General features: G+C 38.5%; 1 protein-coding gene across 1 annotated transcript in view; it reads left to right on the plus strand.

Moving 5' to 3' along the window:
- The window catches only part of SPAG9 (sperm associated antigen 9), a 121319-nt gene extending 112535 nt beyond the window's left edge, over positions 1-8784 (plus strand). The window contains 2 exon segments of the mRNA XM_011365034.2: positions 2045-2194; positions 6236-8784. Coding sequence (XP_011363336.1) covers positions 2045-2194; positions 6236-6351 — 266 coding nt within the window. The 3' untranslated portion in view covers positions 6352-8784.
- Positions 8785-14731: the final 5947 nt, after the last annotated feature.

The raw sequence follows: 14731 nt of genomic DNA on the forward strand, positions 1-14731 counted from the left end.
TTTTGGAGTTAGACAAAGTTCAGATATGATTTTGCCACCCAACTAACTGGGTGACATTGAACATAGTAGTGTCCCAGTGTACTAGTTAGGGTTCTTCAGAGAAACAAAACCAACTGGGCTTTGGGGCCGGGGAGGAAATTGGCTCATGTGATTATGAGGGCTGGCAAGTTTGAAATCTGTGAGACAGGCTGGTATGCTGGAGACCCAGGAAAGAGTTGATATGGCAACTCAAGTCCAAAATCAGTCTGGAGGCAGAATTCTCTCTTCTTTGGGGGAAGCTTTGTTTTTCTCTTAAGACCTTCAACTGATGGGAAGAGACCCACCCACATTATGGAGAGTAATCTGCTTTACTCATATCTAAAAAATACCTTCACAGCAATATCTAGATTGGAGTTTGACCAAATATTTGGGCACCATATCCTAGCCAAGTTGACGAATAAAATTGACCATCAGACTTATTTTCCCAAGAATGTTTCAAAGATTAGATGATCAGGGCTGGCCCATGGTACCCTAGTTATTCAGTATTCTTAGCAACATGGTAATGAGCTTCATGGTAATGAGCTTCCTGAAACATATATCTTGTATTTTTGTATAGTTATTTTCTTAGGATAAATTTCTAGAAATGGAATTGCTGGTAATAGTGGGTTTTTTGTTTTAAAAATAAGAAATGAAATGTCATAGGTCACCTTTGAGTCTTCTTTATATCCCTCCAATCCCATTCCCTTCCCTTTTCCTGTCCATTTCTAACCTCCATTTCTAACCTCCTGCCCATATTTTTATACTTTCACTACATTTGAATATATCTATAAACAATATATATACTTTCTGTGTTTTTGAATCTAACTTAAATGTTTTGTTATATATATATATTCTGCAACTTCTCATTTTTTGAGATTTATCGAGTTTATACATAAAAATCAAGTTCCATTTAACTGTGGTATTCTAACATCTGACTTAAATGTGCTACATTTTATTCATTCTCCTACCGATGGATTTCTCATTTTTTTCCCCTTTTCCTGCACTATTAAAAACTGTTGCAGCAGACCTCTTTGTGTACATGGGGAAGACTTCTGTTGGGTATAAATCTGGCAACGTTATTATTTGTTGACCAGTTGGTCCTAAGGATTAAACCATTCAGGTTGGCCTTATTATCATACCACTGTGCTCTTGCTTCTGTGGCAGAACTAACAGTTCCCTCTGGCAAGACTGATTTCTACCACAATTTAATTTGAGTAATGCATGAATGAGATACTGTGGGACTAAATCAAACTGTCCTGTTCACTTTCAACATAAATTAATTTTTTAAGATGTGTTGCATCATAGGATTGCTGTCTCCTGGAGGTGTGTTCTGTGTAGTTTGACCATAGGACAACAGATTGTGACAAGAAAAAACAATACCCCACAGTCAGAGCTTTCTCAGAGGGATGTCAATAGAGCTTATAGTGTGAATAATATTTGAAGATTTTGCTCTACTATTTTAAGCTCAAGGATTCTACCTTAGAACTTAAACGTTATAGCAAATGACACATTTACCAATGATTTTATTTGCATAATCTAAATAAAATTAAGATGTACTTTTCTTAAATGTGAGAGGAAAACCATGGATTTGAAATAAACATAAATATTAATTAGGAATATCCAAGCTCATAGGCTTAAGGTAAAGACTTTTCTCAGTCTTTTACACAAATCCACGTATGCCCTCTCAGGGGAGAGACCTTTTCACTGTCCCTCAGATCAAAGGACATAGATTGTAAAAGTCTGAAGCAGGCAGCTAAGACTAGCCTGTCCATAAATAGATTTCATACTGGGTTTTCGACCTATGTCTACTTTCATACAAAATGGCTTCACTTAGATTTTCAAATTGGGCTCCTATGACTTTTATAAATGTTTTCCGATCATGCAGAGACTTCTATCATCCCCAGTATTTTGGTTGTATTAGATTATACTTACCTTTTTGTTCAATTTTCCAAAAATATTCAGAAAAAGTGAGTCTTCCCACCCAGTCTGTGAAAAGTAATATTTATTTCTGATCCTTTATAAATAGGTCAAGTCATCAGCCCACAAAGTGGCAGTAGTGGCACAGATCTAATGGGTGACAAAGCAGGGCCATCTGCACAGGAACCTGGCAGCCAGACGCCCTTGAAGTCTATGCTTGTCATCAGTGGAGGAGAGGGCTACATTGACTTCCGGATGGGTAAGCTAGTGGTTCTGGGAATGCAATTTCCGCTGTGTTTTGTGACTTGGATGTTCACCCACAATAAACAAGAAACCACTCTGATAAGTGCTTTCTAGGATGTTTTCTTTGAATTCTTTTCTTGGAAAAGAACTTATATATTTCCTTCCTTCCTTCCTTCCTTCCTTCCTTCCTTCCTTCCTTCCTTTCTTCCTTCCTTCCTTCCTTTCTTCCTTCCTGTCTTCCTTTCTTCCTTCCTCCCTCCTACCCTCCCTCCATTCCTTCCCTCCCTCTATTCCTTCCCTTTCTCCCTCCCTCCCTCCTTCTCTAAAGTGTATTTGTTTGAAGAAGCATTAGAAAATAGCAAGATTTGTCATATATTGAGGTATATGTGAAGAGCTTAAGATATGGGGTCAGAAGGCCTTGGGCAAATCATTTAACCTCCCAGAACCTTAGTTTCCTCACCTGTAAAATGGAGAAATAAAAATACTTCATAAAGTGTTGTTTATATCAAAATTGATTTTATTCGGTCATTTTCCCACCTTATAAATATTATCAACTATGTGCCTGTCAGCCTTAAGCTTGAGTTACAGAAACAAGTCAGACAGCATCTCCCTCCAATAGATTATAGAACAGTGCAGAGAGAGAAGTGTGTTAATAAACGAGTGTTAGTGATGCTATGACGGGAGCAACGGTAGTCCAGAAATGATGCTTGAGGTTATTCAACACCGAATATTGTTCGTCTAAAGAATTGAGTTAGGGACGGGGATGGGGAAGGCTGGGTGGGGACTTGGCATTCTGAAGTAAGAGAATAACTTGACCAAAGGTTTAGAAATGTCAAAGCACCTTAATTGAAGAAAAGCTATTTAAAAGTGACTAGAGCAAGGAGTAGAAGCAAGTACAAATTTGATCAGAGATAAGTCTAGAAAGAGAGGGAGGGGCTGGATTATGGAATGCTTTTATATATCAAATTAAGGTGTTTGCCTTTTGATCTTCAAAGCCAAGGAAAACTATTGGAGGCCTTTAAACAGAAGAGCAATGTGATTAGATTTGTGTGGAAGATAGATTGAAAGTGTGAGACTAGAGATAGGGAAATGAGTTAAGGAAAAGTGAATAACTGATTAAGGTGGTAATAATAGGAATAGGTAAGTGGCATGATTGGAAATTGGTTAGTACAGTCATGCACTCCTTAATGAAGGGGGTATGTTTTGAGAAATGCATCATTAGACAATTTCGTAGACTACACGTGCACAACTAGATAGTATAGCTTATCGCTCCTAAGCTACAAGCCTGTGCAGCATGTTACTGTACAAAACAACAGGAAATTAAATTAAGCACAAGAAAAAATGATGCAATCATATAAACACAAGGTATATGAGCTGCTGCTGGTGTAAAACAGCATACTGTTTTACAAAAAACTTTTTTAATAAGTAGAAAGAAGTACACTCTAATCAAAAGTGTAGTGTAGTAAATACAAAAACCAGTGACATGGTTGTTTATTATCATTATCAAGTATTATGTACTGTACAGAATTGTATGTGCTATACTTTGATATGACTGAATGCACACTAGGTTTGTTTACATCATCATCACCACAGACACGTGAGTACTGCATTGCACTATGACATCACTGGGTGACAGCAATTTTTTGGCTCCATTGAGACCACCATCTGGAATGCCATCATGACTGTCATAGATGTGGGGAAAGAGGGAACTATTCATTTACTCAGATGAGGACTATCAGAGCAGAAGAAGCAGATTTGGGAAAGAGGAATTTCGTGTTGGATATGTTGACCTTGAAGAGCATAGGACTTGAGAGTTATCTAGGTGGAAAGTGTTCACTAGGCTTTTGGGTATTTTCTGGGAGGAATTTGGGAGCTGTTCTCCTGCAGTAGTACTAAAAGCCACAAGGGTTGATGAGTTCACCCAAGGAATGTGTATATAGGCTAAAAGAACTCTGTATTAATATACCCCATTTAAAGGATCATTAGAGCTTTTGAAATGATCTAAGAAGAAATGGCCCAAGAGGTACAAAGAAAACACAGAGAGTTGATGTTTGTGACAGTCTAGTGCTTTGTAAGCTGTAAAGCACTGTGATGTAAATTTATTTACTCTGAGTGAAGGGGATCCTTTGGACTGGCCTAAAATTAACAGATTCAGAAGTTCCTAAACATGAAGTTTTAAAGAATATAATGTTATAGATCAGTGACAGATACTTATTTTAGTTATAAATAACTATAAAAAAGAAGTATAAAATTTAGGGTCATGTAAATGACAGCGTGCCACATGTAATTAGTATATACTAGAATAACTGTGATGCAAAAAAGCTTATTGACAAGTTTTTAAGGGAAATGTTAATGTTAAGTTTAGGAATTGATTGATTCTGGTGATGTTACCAGGAATGAAGTCTCAGAAGTATTTTAAATAGTTGACTTCTGGTGCAGAACTGAATTCCTTTTTAAAGAGGGACTTCATTTGGCTGGGGTTATTTTTAGAGCTTTTTTTGGAGTGCAGCATGGCAGTTGGAACCAAACGAAGTATGTTATGTTAATAAAATCTCTATGTCGTATTTCCATTTCCACTAACAATTTCTTTCATTGTAGATTCTGAAAATAGCATAAAAACTGCTTAAACAGGTTTGTCATTATTTCTGGTTAATCCAACCTTAAAAACAGACTCGTCTTAAAGCATAGGTTAATTTTAATAGTAAACGTGCTCTAAAAAGTAAAAAATTTAATTTGATTTTTTTTGTTCCTTTTCTTTTTTCATTTTCTGTAACATATGAACAATGAAAAATTGATCCCAACAGTCTCAATATTTTTAATGGACTAAGTAGGATGTAGAGACCTTAGAAAACAGGGTAATTTTTAAAAACAAAACCTTTAAAACAAAACAACTCAAAAAACAAATACTAACGATCTTTTGTCTCAGCCCATTAATTTGTCATTATTATTGTAATTTTTTAAAATTTAAAAACCAAACTTGATTTTTTATATGCTAAATACTTGATTATATTTCAGTTCAAAAACTGGATTTTGTCTTGAGTCTTTTAAAGCATGCTCCTCTCTACATTTTTGACATTTCTGTGAAAAGCCACTAGGAGGTGGATAAGGGAGAGTTTGGCCTGCTGAGAAAAATGAAATGTTTATGGTTATTTTTCTTCCACTATCACTAGCTGACAGTATCAGTGTTGTCTTTGGCATAATTGAAATTCGGGTAAGACACATTACAGAATTCTAGTGGATCAGCATTATAGCTTTGTTCCTTGTTATTTAAGTTGGTATGATTCGGCTGTGTTGTCACAGAGTTGTGCCAGAATAACCCTGCTCTCTGACAATGTGTGCTTATAGAGGTGGGTACGGCGTGCTTGCACCAAGCCTTGGAGAACAGTGTCATTATCAAACTCACTCAGCTACTCCTGGAAGAACTTCTAGTCCATCTATACCTTGGCCTCATTTCTTTATCTCTATCATACACTATCAATTCATTACCTCTAAACTTGAAAACTATGGGAAGGAAAACCCAGTATATTAGGTGATGAACTCACCTCGTAGTGCTGCAGAGAGACAATGCCAGTTTCCATGTACTCATGTCATTTGCCTTTGATTAGAGAACTTTACTGTCACTGACAATAAGCATGAGTTGTTTGGGTTTAGTTAGTTTGTGGGGTCTGTCCCCACACTCACATTGATAGTACTATCTAGTCTTAGTTCTTTGAAATAGACAAGCGTAGACTGTCCATTTGGATAAACGCAGAATTGGACAGCTTTGCCCTCTTAGCTCCCATTTCTGCTAACTTCATTATAGAGACATATTGGGATACGTCTCCAACATACAGTGAACTTGCTGTTACAAACGCAGTCTGAAAGTGAATTAACCTTTTTAGAAGTCAGGCAGTGGAGATTCTGATTCATGGCATTCCTTTTTCTGTGCTATCTGCAATGGGAGTCAGACAAGTTTTGTGCATCCTGTTCATGCCCTGACCATGAGCATCATGTCTGATGTATGTCCACCTGCATATTCTATGCTCAACCTAACTTGAGTCTCCCTATCATCCACTAGGTGATGAAGGTGGAGAATCAGAACTTCTTGGAGAGGATCTTCCACTCGAACCTTCTGTTGCCAAAGCGGAAAGGAGTCACTTGATAGTGTGGCAAGTGATGTATGGCAGTGAGTGAGCCCATGGGACACAGGTGGAGACGGAGAAGCTGTCTCTTCTGCATGGTTTCTTTTCCCTTTTCCTCTTTATTTAATGCTCTCTTTGTGAAATAATTTTCACCACATAATGTGTGAGCATTTTTTTCCTGTTAACTTTACAAAATCTGTCTTACCGTAATAATACAGGAACTAGCTGTTTTACTGCACCAGTGTTATAGGCAATTTCAGTATATTGTGAACAAATCAAAGAATGTTTACTTTCTGCAAACTGGTGAATTATAGAAAGCAATCCAGATGTGGTTTATTCTGCCACAGCTAATGTCGCTCACTTTGTTAGATGGGATCACTTTTTAGCTGTCACTAATAATGGAATTAATGGAAACACTTGATAAATGAAACTGTACCATTAAGTACAATAGTTAAGTTTTCCCGAATGTATTATAAAATTGACACAAACTAATATCAGGTGGATTATCAGGATTTATCTAAATGTCCCGAGAAGGTTAAAAGCTAACTGTAAATTACTTTAATTTTCACTTTCAAATCTGACAAATCTTGTTTATATGGTATATAAAACTTTGTTTTCATCAGATTTGGGGGGTTTTATATTAAAGAAATTAAGACTACACTATTTAAATAAAAGTTTCCTGTTTCTGACTTAGAGCTCTAAAGTTTATGAGGCCTGCTTCTCTGAATATTCTGATTTTTTTAAGACTAGTTTTACTCATTTTCATACTGACATGTCTGAAAGGTTTATACCTAGAAGGCTTAGAAGATAGATGTCAGCAATGGGAGGATTTTTTTTTTTTTTTTTTAAGGAATTGTGTTTTGGAGTCCTCGTACCAGCGGATGGTGGTGGTTGGTTGAGTTTTTTCCATGTAAGAAATTCACCTGTTTACCAGTTGTTCTTGGATTGCTCTTACTAGTTAAGAGTAAAGCAGTAGTGGTGATGGAATGTGGCCGAACTGAATGAGGGATTTGATTGGAAACGGTATTTTTTTCTTGTTAAACTACAGAACAGCTTGCACTTGATATTTTGTATGTAAATGACACATTTGAGCTTTTATGCCCTTTTGAGATTAAAATGCCATCTTCAAAGAGGAAAACTTATGATGGAGAAGACGACAAAGCTAAGGTACCATAGAGTAAAAGTTGATATGACATCTTTTCACTCACAACACCCATTTAAAAAATAGTCTGGGCCTGATTTCCTTGTTTAATAAGTTTTTGAAAAACCATTATGCTTCAGTTTTTCCCCCCTCAAGTCTCTCGATAATGTGTGATTTACCATTTTTTACTCATTACTTTAAGCAAAGCTAAATATAAATATAAGTGCTATTTTAAAAATATAAACCTATTAAAGACCCCTTATCAGAAGGACTACTTAAAGGAAAGAAAACAAACACAGGTCTCAGATTGTCTACGCATTTGTAAGTACCAGAGATTTTTTTCTTGAACTATCATTCAAAGATATTTGTAAAAAGTACACCAGTGAGTTTTAAGCACATATATGATTTGGCTAGATTATAAAACACATGAGATTCAATGAGCCAGAGGAGGCTTTGGATCCGTTTGGCCACATGTGTCTATAAGCACATTGTGTACCCAGTAAAATTATGGCCACTTTTAGATGGCTGGAAGGAAAAAACCTTTGGTAAAAGCTGTATAAAAGGATGATGTTTTACTTGAGCTACGTACATTTCTTCAGGGCACCAAAACTTAGGCCACTTTTTCATAACATAAGCTATGCTTTTATTTCATTTTAAATATGAGTCATTTTTGGCAATACCTTAAATGATCAACATTCTTAAACATTTTTAGGAATGCTATATGAACTCACAAGAACGACACACCAAAGTGTCTGGGAATTATAATCCCAGAGTCGCACCCCATTTGCTGTTCAGTCTTTTATAGTTTGTATGACCAAATGTAGGAAATTAGGAGACAAAGATGAGAAATGCAGACAAACATGTTACAATGGTTGTAATTGCTCATTAAACTTACTGATATTAAGAATATAGGTGTGTAGCTATTGTATCTAAAACTGTCAGATTATCTGTGGCCCTGTTAATTTCAGGGACTAGAGAGAGTACAATAATGCTGTATCATTTGTTTTAAGGGCTTGTCCTCATGTTTATAATTTCAGTAAAGTATTTTCTACTGATTGCTTTACTTCCTCCTATTCCCCAATAACAGGTTTATATTCTTGTAACATTCACTTTGGTCAAGATGGTAACCCTTGGAGAAAATGCCAAAATGTAAGCTTCTTGCAAACTGCAAAGCGGTTAGTATAAACTGCCTATAGCTAGCACATCAAGGGCAGAGAAGAGGCTTGAGTACCACGGATTGGTCTCTCCATGGTTTAAAAAAAAAAAAAAAAATTTACTCCTATTGGAAGAAATAAGGGATACATGAGAATTTTCTTATTTTGTTACGCTTGGGTTATGTATGAGGTTGAACCATGTGATCTGACGGTGATCTGCAAAAATGGCGGTATCATAGACATTAACCTAATGCTTAGTATTAACTGCAGGTTAAAATCCTGTGAGGCAAAGGGAGAATATTTTCTAGGGACTCGGTTTTGAGAGTGTTTTTCTCTAATTCATGTGGATCTAAATTTTAAAAATTGGAATGAATACCTTAATAGCTGCAGCTGGTCGAGAGTGTAAAACATTTTGAGCACAAAATATGCAGCACATAACTTTTCCAATTGTGTTTGCATAGAAAGGGTTAAAATACATTCTCCAGTTGCTGTATTGTTCCTTTCTTTTAAAGGTCTTCCTGTATTTGAGAATAGACCCTTTAACAGTGGCTGCCTTAGAAACAAAACAAAAGAAAACAATCGTCTCATAATATTAACTGTACTAAAGAATGTATGTCATGCAACCGCTATGGAACTGAATATTTCCTTGTGAGTATTATGACCGTTACCAAAGGACTCCACCAGATTTAGGGCTCTTCTTAGTTGATCATGTTGAGAAAGGGACTCATTGGTCCCAGTTTGTAACATGAGAAGAGTAGAGGAGAGGGAATTAAATGTGGAAATCATAAATGCTTTTCTAACAGGGTTATACTGTTTTATAACACAAAATTTCATTTTCTTTCTCTTTAAAAAATTAAGTTTTTATTATTAATGTTGTCATGTTTCTCAATATTTGAATATAGTGTAACCATTTTATGTTCTGAATTTGTTTTTTGTCCTAGACATTTTATCCAGAATTTTACTTGCCTCTATAATCTGAAAAATGGTTCTTGCTGTCTGTTAGAGGCTGAGGCTTCATTTCTATGAGCAAAAAGCTCATTTAGCAATGTAGTTATTTCAGTATTTATTTCTATTATGGAATCCCTGGGGTTCGGAATGTAACTTTGTACATGAAATATATATAAATATGTATATGAAACATGTATCAGGTCCAGTGTATTTTGTTTTGTTTTTGCCTTTCCTAAGGGTCTGAACTTGGTTTTTATTTGAAAGTCCAATAATCTTCCCCCGTCATATATGTCATTTCTGAGCGACTGTCGCCCTTTGGCACTAGCTGAAAGTTAGCCGTGGGAAGTACATGAAGAACATGTCTGCTTGATCATGTGTTCACATGAGATATGAGTAATAGACAGTAGAGCTTTCTAGAAATGCGGCTGTGCTGAGTAACAACCCACACATGATACTAAGGCATGCCATTTGCCAGATTACTCAGTAATAAGAGGCCGGCTGCAATGTAGATGTTAATGATATGGTGTGCTTATTTGTGATCCATTTGCTTGAGAGAGACTGGAAGGAAGGATGATTATAAAACGAATCATGTGGTAGCACTATGTGCAGTGGTATTTAGACTAATCCATTGTGTTTCGTTTACAAGAAACTTGGGTTTCTGACATGATAGTAAAAGTAGCCCTAGTTGGCATGTTAATAGGACAGTTCACTAGTTGAAGGCACAGCCATCTATCCAGTGAGGTTGGATGGTCTAGAATATAATTGATAGCCTGGCTCATTGCCACTTTATAGGCCCTTATTTAACTGCCCCATAATCCTCTGGGGCCTGCCAGGTCATTGTTCTAGAAACTGATTAATTCTTGTCAGCCTCATTCAGTCATTTTCCTGATCCAGCCAGTCTCTAGTGAAAAACTAAAGTAGCAGCACAGGACAGGAAATGTTCATTTTAATTTTGTTGGGAGAACCGGACTGGAGTGCTGTCCTCATAATTAGAACTGCAGCCTGCTGTCCCACCTAGTGGCGAAACCGTCTTTCACACACCTTAGTGAAGAGGTATGCCTAAGTCCCCAAGTTCTTCCTCCGTCACCCCGCTAGCCTCTCCTGTTCAGTGTAGGCTTGAGAGCCCTGGCCATCACAAAAGGCATGAACTTAATTTTCAGCAGTGGCCAATTCGTTAGAAAAGGTTTCGTAGTTAGAGAATTTTTCAGAATGCCTTAAATATTTGGTAATGACTACAATTCAATTTTAAATCCATTTCCTTTAGAGACACAGTGGTATAGTGGCAAAAAAAGGCTATAGACCTGGCCAGGCTCTGCCCCTGCAGTGACCCTAGGCGAGTCACTTTAACATAGCACCCCAGAATCACGCAGAAAGAATAAAACTCCACCCCAGGCCTACCGAATCAGATTGTCTTGTGTGGTCTGAACTCAGGCAAGCATCTGTAAAGTGTCACAGTAAGTGTAATGTGTGGCTTAGGTTGAGGAATACTGTTTTAGTTCTCAGTGTTAAAGGAGGGTAGTTTATCCAAGTGATCTAAAAAAAAACAAACAAACAAACCTAGCTCTAATCATCTCTAGTTCTGTGACCCTGGCTCTAATTTGCCTCATTGTGTTGTATGTACAGATACCAACCACGCCCGCTTGCAGATCCGGGTTGCCCAATCCCCCATGAGGCCCAGGTATCTGGTGAGTGGGATTTGATTACTTAGAATTTCTGACTTATCTGACAACATTGTACAAAAGAAGCCAGATAGTTTAGCTCCTTGCTTTTTTGTCCCAGCAGAGCATTGGCTCCCACCTACAGACAAAAAGTAGTTATGATTTGATTTGAGGCCTCAAAGGAGAGGTGGACCAACCAGCCTCAGCTCTTAGGGGGCCAGCAACTTCGTGTAAAAGCCGCAGTTCTCAACCCACCCAGGAGAGGGGAGTGTGGCCTGAATCACCCCTGAGCTAGTTCCAAATGAAATTATTTCCTCCTCCTTTCACCTAAGGGCCATCAGGCGTGTATTTGGAAAAATGGTTACCCAGATGATTCTGATTCTTGCATTGGGAACAGCTGCTTAAGAGGAACTGACAAGCAGCCTAGCTGGGTTCACAAACATCTGTTTTCCAGGCACACAAAGCTTCATTCATCCTTCGCTGGTTATTACCAGCACATGGTGACCTGCCAGCAGGCTCTCCCCAGGCTCAACCCAATGCTCTTTCCTTTTTGATTCATGGATAATTAAAGCTTAGGGTACTTTGAACTTATTGCTAAATTAAAAGCTAAAAGAGAATATTTCATTTCCCATTCACTTGGTAAGGCTATTTTTTCATAGAAGAAAACTATAACCTTTTAGTTGTGATCATGACTAGCTTGCATTTACATAATATTAATAGTTCTCTCAAAGTATTTACTCCATAAATTCAAAGATGATTGGCAGGGCAACCTTTCAGAGTGTGTTATGATCCTTAGGTGATCTAGAGGCCTGGTCATAGGAGGAGCCTTGCCCATTGGTAAACAGGTCCAGCTGAGATGATGAGTAAAAGCGCAAGGTCCTCACTGGGGGAGAAGAACTAGGTTAACTCAACACTACAGGCTACTGCAGGTGTGTTGGGGAGCTGCTAGATTGCAAGTAAAGAGCCCTGGGTTTGAATCCGGGTCTACTGTTTCCTAATTTTGTGACCCTTCATTAGTCATTTAACTATTCCATTTCCTTACTATAAAAAGAGTAACCCCCCAACCCAAGGGTTCATGTGATGGCTAAGTAATGTAATGATGTGACAGCAGTCAGCATACCACCTGCCCCTAGTAGGTATTCAGCAGCAGACTTTTGGAGGTTCCTAAGTGTCAGGTACGTGAGGATGAGTAAGACACCCTCAAGGAGATTAGGAGAGGGAAGGAGACATGGAAATAGTGACATGTAATCAGCTATTATGGCTGTACATTAGAAGCAGTAGTTGAAAACATGATATTGGTGTGGTGGCTGCTTTGGCTACTTTGTAATGTAAAAAGAGAAAAACTGCCTTCCATGCTTATTGCAGAATATTCTTATTTTCGGTCTATTAGTGTTTTAAACCTTGTCCGTCCTAAAAGAACTGTGTTAGGAAGCAGAGGTACCTTGGGCCCGTCTCACTTTCTGGGAATACCTTTCTCTGTTGCCCCACCCTCCCCAATTTAAGGAAAAGGAGTGTTCCATGAAAATTAAACAGGAGGAGACCCGTATTCTCTTTTGCATCTAAAAGTTCATTTTATTCCTGTGCAGGCACACTGAGGGACATATTGAAAGATGAAAATAGTGGTAAGTTTGACATTTTTAGATGCTATTAAACATATATATTCCGTATCTTGCTCATGATGCTTTATGACAAGAATTAAACTCTCAGTCACTGCATATAAATAGATAGAGAACAGACATACAGAACTAAATGAAATATTAATATCAGTTGCAAGACAGGGTATGGAGTGGTAGCAAAATGGGTTATATGCTTTCTACATGATTAAAAAGCTTAGCATCATTCTGCCAAGCAAAAACGCAAACCTCCATCTGTTAAATCGTTGCAGGACATCTCAGGTGCAAAGATACCCACACAGGATAGAGCAGTCTTTCAAAAACTTGAATTTCCTAAGGAGTATTATGATAATGACATCTTATTCACAGGATTGTTGTGAGTACTAATTGAGATTATGTACCTCTCAGCAGTAAACAAATACCTGTATCCTTCCCCAGTGAGGGCTCATTTCCTTTCCGAATTGTCCCTTTTTCATCAAGCTTTCTTGCCCTTACCTTTGGCTAGCCCAAACGAGTGACAAATCCCAGAGTGAATTTTCAGCTGCTTGCCTTCTGCATTTTAGCCTGTTATGCTTCTGTGGAAAAAGACTTTTGTAGGCAATCTACATGTCTCTTTTGGAGAGTTTCCCTAGAGCTGTAAGTAAGGAACTGGGAACAAAAGCTGGGCATGTTCCTCACCAGAAAAGACTCTAATATTGATTCTTAAAGGCATCTCAAGTATTTTTCCTTCCTGGAGGAGCCTGGCTGGAGATGAGCAGAAACTGGGCAGATGCCTCTAGGGTTCCTTGGCTGGTTTAGAGACCGGTCTTGGGCTTTACCCAACTGAGGGTTTATCAATGTATCTTGCCACATATTAAGGCCATGTTTCTGGAGCCCCGAAGTGGCAACCCTTTCTTCCAAAGACCCTGTGGTATGAGCCTGCAGTCAGCATCTCAAAAACCAAGTCATGATAAAGAATCATAGGTTCTAGCCCCTTTCTGCCACTGATCTGTCAAAAGACATCTCTCTCTGGACTCTCAGTTTTTCTTATCTGTAAAAGCTGGGGCTTGGCTCAGATGAGCTCTAAGGCTGCTTCAAGGGGGACATTCTTTAGGAGCTCGTCTGCGTCAATGCAATGTGTGACGTATGGACTAGTAAGTGAGCTTCATGCCCAGCCAGATCCTTAACAGAGGAAATTCATGTGGCATATACCACTTAGTACAAACCAGCTTTGTCTGATGCACCAGTTTGTCCCTGAGACATCAAGGCATCACTCCCATGAATAGGAGAAATATGTCTTAGGAGGAGAGACACCGTTGAGTTCTCTGGGTGGTGTCTAATCTTTTCCTTCTTGAACCTGGGAAGTCTCCAAAAGCCTACTACTTTAGGTTGGCAGCTGAGCCTTGAGAGAGCTTCTCCCTAAGGCCCCTTTGACATCACTTGGGGGAAAAAGAGAAGGGCTGAAAGGCTATACTTAATTAGGGAGATCCTTAGCTTCCCATTACCACTCCCTCCTAGGGCAAAACAGAGGTGTGGGAACAGGAAATGAACTTGTTTGGAAAGCTGTCTTGCTAGAGGCTGTGCTGAGCTCTGCTCCCTTTTGGACAGGAGGTGGCGCTGTGTTGGTATGAGCACCCAACGACTGCCAGCCCCTCCCTCTCCTTCATCGTCACTGCACTGTCACCCCAAAAAGGCATGCCAAACCAGATCAAGGAGATTGTCTAGTGGGGGTATGACTTGACAGATAAGGTAAACTAGTTCACTTTATTAACAAGCAAGCTGAGGCCCAGAGCCGTTGTATCCAATAGCAGAGCTTGGACTCAAACGCTTGACTCTTGGTTCAGTGCTCTTTCTACTAGGCTACCTCTAGAGTCTCAGGGCCCTGAGTTCTCCTGTCATTTACCAGGGACAAGGAAAACACTTTTTCTCAGCTTCCCCA

The sequence above is a fragment of the Pteropus vampyrus genome, unplaced genomic scaffold (assembly GCF_000151845.1).
Source record: "Pteropus vampyrus isolate Shadow unplaced genomic scaffold, Pvam_2.0 Scaffold104, whole genome shotgun sequence".
In the NCBI taxonomy this organism is placed as follows: domain Eukaryota; kingdom Metazoa; phylum Chordata; class Mammalia; order Chiroptera; family Pteropodidae; genus Pteropus; species Pteropus vampyrus.